Consider the following 4,427-nt stretch of genomic DNA (forward strand, 5'->3'; position numbering starts at 1 on the left):
GCTCTCCACGTTTCCCTCGCCTCCCAGGTCGATGCCGTGCGACCAACACGGCGCCTCCCCGTCGCCCCAGCTTCAAGCCCCGACCTCGTGTTTCCTATCGCTACTTCCTACGCAACAAGCCACATCCTATCAATAAGTAAGTAGCATTTGCCTCTTTAATATGTAAGCTCATTAGTTACCACTAAAATAAATGTTCTTTTTTGCATGTGGTGTCAGGGATTTTGGTCATGTAACAACAGACATAAGTAGGATGGATATGTGATCAAGTTAGCCTGTGAGGCACAGTAAACCAAAAATAATGCCCCATTATATGGCGGTACAATTTTGTACTTCAGATGTGGGATTAAATGATTAAATGTTTCTTTTAGTTGGACAACATTATGATCTTGTCAGTTTATTTATAATCCGTCATATACAGATATAGTTCCTTTTTGTTCCCAACTGTAGCTTCATTCATCAAGGCATGGTCCATTTCGCAGAAAGTAAGCCCATTGAACCAAAATACATGACATGTGAAAAATGAGACACAAGAACAATGTAGTGAGTCAATTTGACATCAATCAGACTAGGATGCCATGGTAAAAAATTGACAATGATTTGTATTTTGTATATTGGCTTCATTCTATTAGAAATTGCCAGTGGCAAGCAGCCAAGACAGTTCCATGTTCCTTGTCCACTGCTGCGTGGAAGAAATACTTTCAAACCGTATTCTTCACACCTCCACTTTCTTTCCCTGTCATTGATAGTTATCACACCAATCCTCTTCTCTTTTTCCATGTAATGCATGTTGGACTAACACATTCATCAAGCCTGTAATGGAGTAGAAATTCTCGTCGTTGACCTAAGTACAACTTGTTGACTAAATGCATGCATGATTTCTCTTGGAGGGACCAAATCCAAACAATGCCTCACTATTGAAGTTGTCTAATTAACGTTTCCCCCTCAAAATCTTGGCCATCATTATCTTCTCTTTAAGCTGTAACTACGATGGTGGAGACGCAGGCGCAACCTGCTGTATTCTGCATCTCCTCTGCCTGCTGCTCTACATTGACAGTATCTCCAACTAGTGTAGGGTAACCTCTCACCAGTTGTTGTGATTACGGCTGTAGGATGGATCTGTGATGTAGTTAGCCTGTGAGGACAGTAAAGCAAAAAAAAACTTTGTACTGTAGATATGGGATTAAATGATCAAATCCTTATTTTAGTTGGATGACATTATGATAGTGTTTTGGTTCAGTGAATGTAACGTAAATAGATCACCGAGGGTTATGAGATCACGTTACAGCAGTTTGGTTCAACTTCCCTCGTAATTGGATACCAGATACCGGGTTATTCAAAACTGTTTCCTCCCCTCCGTAGTCCCCTTTCTTGCTTGCTTCATTTCGTTACCCTCACCTTTGTGCTACCAAACAAAGCACGTAAAGAATGATCCCACCACCAAAACCCCTGTAATTGATTTTCAATATTGTTATCGTTACCTGTGTGCAAACCAAACACCATCTATGTTCTTGTCGGTGTATTCATAATCCATCATATAGAAATATAGTCAAACATGGTCCATTTCACAGAAAGTAGCCCATTGAACCAAATTACACGACATGGAAAAATGGGACATAGGAAAAATGTAGTGAATCAATTTGACATCAGTCATACTATTATATTATGTCATGGAAATAAATTGATAATGACTAGTATACTGGCTTCATTCCATTAGAAAATGCCAGTGACAAGTGGCCAAGACTTTTCCATGTTCCTTGTGCAATGTACATCAGTCAGACTAGCGTGTCAATTGTCATGGAAATAAATTGACAATGACTAGTATATTGGCTTCATTCCATTAGAAAATGCCAGTGACAAGTGGCCAAGAGTTTTCCAGGTTCCTTGTCCAATGTGCATCAGTCAGACTAGCGTGTCAATTGTCATGGAAATAAATTGACAATGACTAGTATATTGGCTTCATTCCACTAGAAAATGCCAGTTAAAAGTGGCCAAGACTTTTCCAGGTCCCTTGAAGAGACAAGTCCAAACAACTCTTCACTATAGAAATTGTCTAACATTCTCCTTAAGTTACCATCTTCCCTTGCAGTAACTTTTACCCTCTAGAGACAGGACCACCTCCATGCTACTCAACCAAAGGTAGGTTATTGCAACTGCTAAGCTAAATCTTGCTTGTTATCCATAGTTCATATATCTAATCTCTCATTTGTATTGTTATATTTCCTCAACAGGGAAGGAATACTACATGTGCTTGAACCCTAATGGCAGAGATTGTCAGTTCTGCAGTTGTCCAGGAGACAGTTAGCCAAGTTCTATCTGGTCTGGTTAAAAAATATGAGGAGATAGACGAATCAGATGCCAACAGAAACTTGGAAAGGCTAGAGATGGCACACATCAGGCTAGAGGCGGCTCTTGAGACATCTGGTAAGTGGCAGATCACTGACGCATCCTTGCTGCGTTGGCGTAGGAAGCTGAAGCATGCTGCTCAAGAATGCGATGACACGCTCCACAAATGCAAGCAGAGGATCCTAGAAGACGAGCAGATGGAACAACGGGTAAGAAATTCCTCCTTTCCGAGCCGGATTGCACATGCTACCAAATCATTTGTCTCCTCCATCATTAGCTCTGACAACAACGACAAGCTGATGAGATCCGCTGTTCAAAGGTTTGAGTGGTTTGCAGATGGTGCTACCGAGTTTCTGGGATTCATAGATCTTGGTGGCACACCACGCAGGCACATATCATACTACTCCCTTGTCAATAACCTTTTTGCAGGTAAGGAACTACATCACAAAATCGTTGGGGGAAACCAGAATCCTTCCTCTCAACTATGGTTGGAACCCTTTGGTTCCGCAGAGCACGGAACAGAGGCTATCCTGATGTTTATCCACACAGATGATTCCCTGTCAGTGGGCAATATCTACTTTAGTATAGTATTACAGATTTCAGAGAGTACAGACATAGTTGGTACCGCAATTCAATGCTTGCAGTTGTTTGCTCCTCATTTCAAGTGTACAGTTGAAAATATTATAAAAGGACTTGCTCAACTACCAACTCAATGCTTGACATGGATGCCATCTGTTCGTTCCAACCAGAAAGATCTGCTTCGTCTTCAAATTCAAAACCATTTATCTCAATGGGTTCGCCCAAAACCTTTATGTTGCAAGAAGCATGATCGGCATGAGCTTCGACATATTTGCAATCCAGACAAGGTAGGACTTATAGATGATTTCTTGGAGCCAGTAACTGAAGTGAATTTGCAGTGTCTGGTCTCATTGTCTCCGTACAACAAGCAGAGGACTTTGCCGTTTGAAGATAGAATTTCTCTGCAGGATTCTAGTTATCTGAAAGCTGGAATTTACTTTACACCCCATCGCTCTTCAGAAGACGTGCTACCTGCAAATAGATTCTCTGAAATAGTGGCGATAGTCGGTGAGGATCAACATTGCTTGCAAGCAGATGTCACCTTGGAACAACTGGAGATGACGCTGCCAAAGTCAATAGATTACTTCCGCCAGAATACTGAAGCAACATTTTACAAAATGATTTGGAAATCTAAACATAGCTCTGCACTTATTCAGGTTGAGAGGGAAAGCATGAGCACACAGAAAACTTTTGGGGGAGCTAGGAAGAGAAGAAAGCTGTTGCAAGGACATGATGAGGAGCTTATGAGTCGAAAATGTATGATCTCTCACTTGTTCGACTTATGGCGTGCACACGTGCCCATTCACATAATAAGTGCGTTCAAGGACTGGCTGCAGAAAGAATGGGAAAGTTATAGCATCACAGCTACACCTGAAACTCTAAATCATGTAACATAGATCAATAAGGGAAACAAGGAAGGAACAGAAGAAAATATTGGAGTTAATAATCGTAATTGATATGAGCACCGCAAAGGCATCATAGTAGAAGTGCTACCAGAGCACAAATAGGGTTCCAATACAGGGGCAATGAGAGCAAAGATACAGCATCATGGTTGTAGAGTTACATGCCGAATATTTGTTTCATGTTGGTCTTAATTAGCAATTCTGTTGTACATTAGGAATTCATGTTGGTTGTCTCTCACCAGTTGATTATATGATGGGTATTACTATATACACTATTATACTTTAAGATAATGGGAGACTTAATTGAGACTTACCGCACATCATTCATTTAGACTTTTATAAGTACTAATGTTGGAGTGGTAAATGTTTTAATTGATTGATTGTTCATTGTTAAATATGGGATTAAATGATCAAATCCTTGTTTTAGTTGGATGACATTATGATAGTGTTTTGGTTCAGTGAATGTAACGTAAATAGATCACCGAAGGTTATGAGATCACGTTACAGCAGTTTGGTTCAACTTCCCTCGTAATTGGATACCAGATACCGGGTTATTCAAAACTGTTTCCTCCCCTCCTTAGTCCCCTTTCTTGCTTGCTTCAT

General features: G+C 40.6%; 1 protein-coding gene across 1 annotated transcript; it reads left to right on the forward strand.

The window, feature by feature from the left end:
• The first annotated feature begins 2,024 nt into the window (after positions 1–2,024).
• Positions 2,025–4,135, forward strand: LOC101761157. Its single transcript, XM_004955326.4, has 2 exons — positions 2,025–2,136; positions 2,229–4,135. Exon 2 carries the CDS (start codon positions 2,259–2,261, stop codon positions 3,816–3,818), a length of 1,560 nt encoding a protein of 519 aa, XP_004955383.1. The 5' UTR covers positions 2,025–2,136; positions 2,229–2,258; the 3' UTR covers positions 3,819–4,135.
• Positions 4,136–4,427: the final 292 nt, after the last annotated feature.

Source organism: Setaria italica, chromosome II (assembly GCF_000263155.2).
Source record: "Setaria italica strain Yugu1 chromosome II, Setaria_italica_v2.0, whole genome shotgun sequence".
Taxonomy (NCBI): domain Eukaryota; kingdom Viridiplantae; phylum Streptophyta; class Magnoliopsida; order Poales; family Poaceae; genus Setaria; species Setaria italica.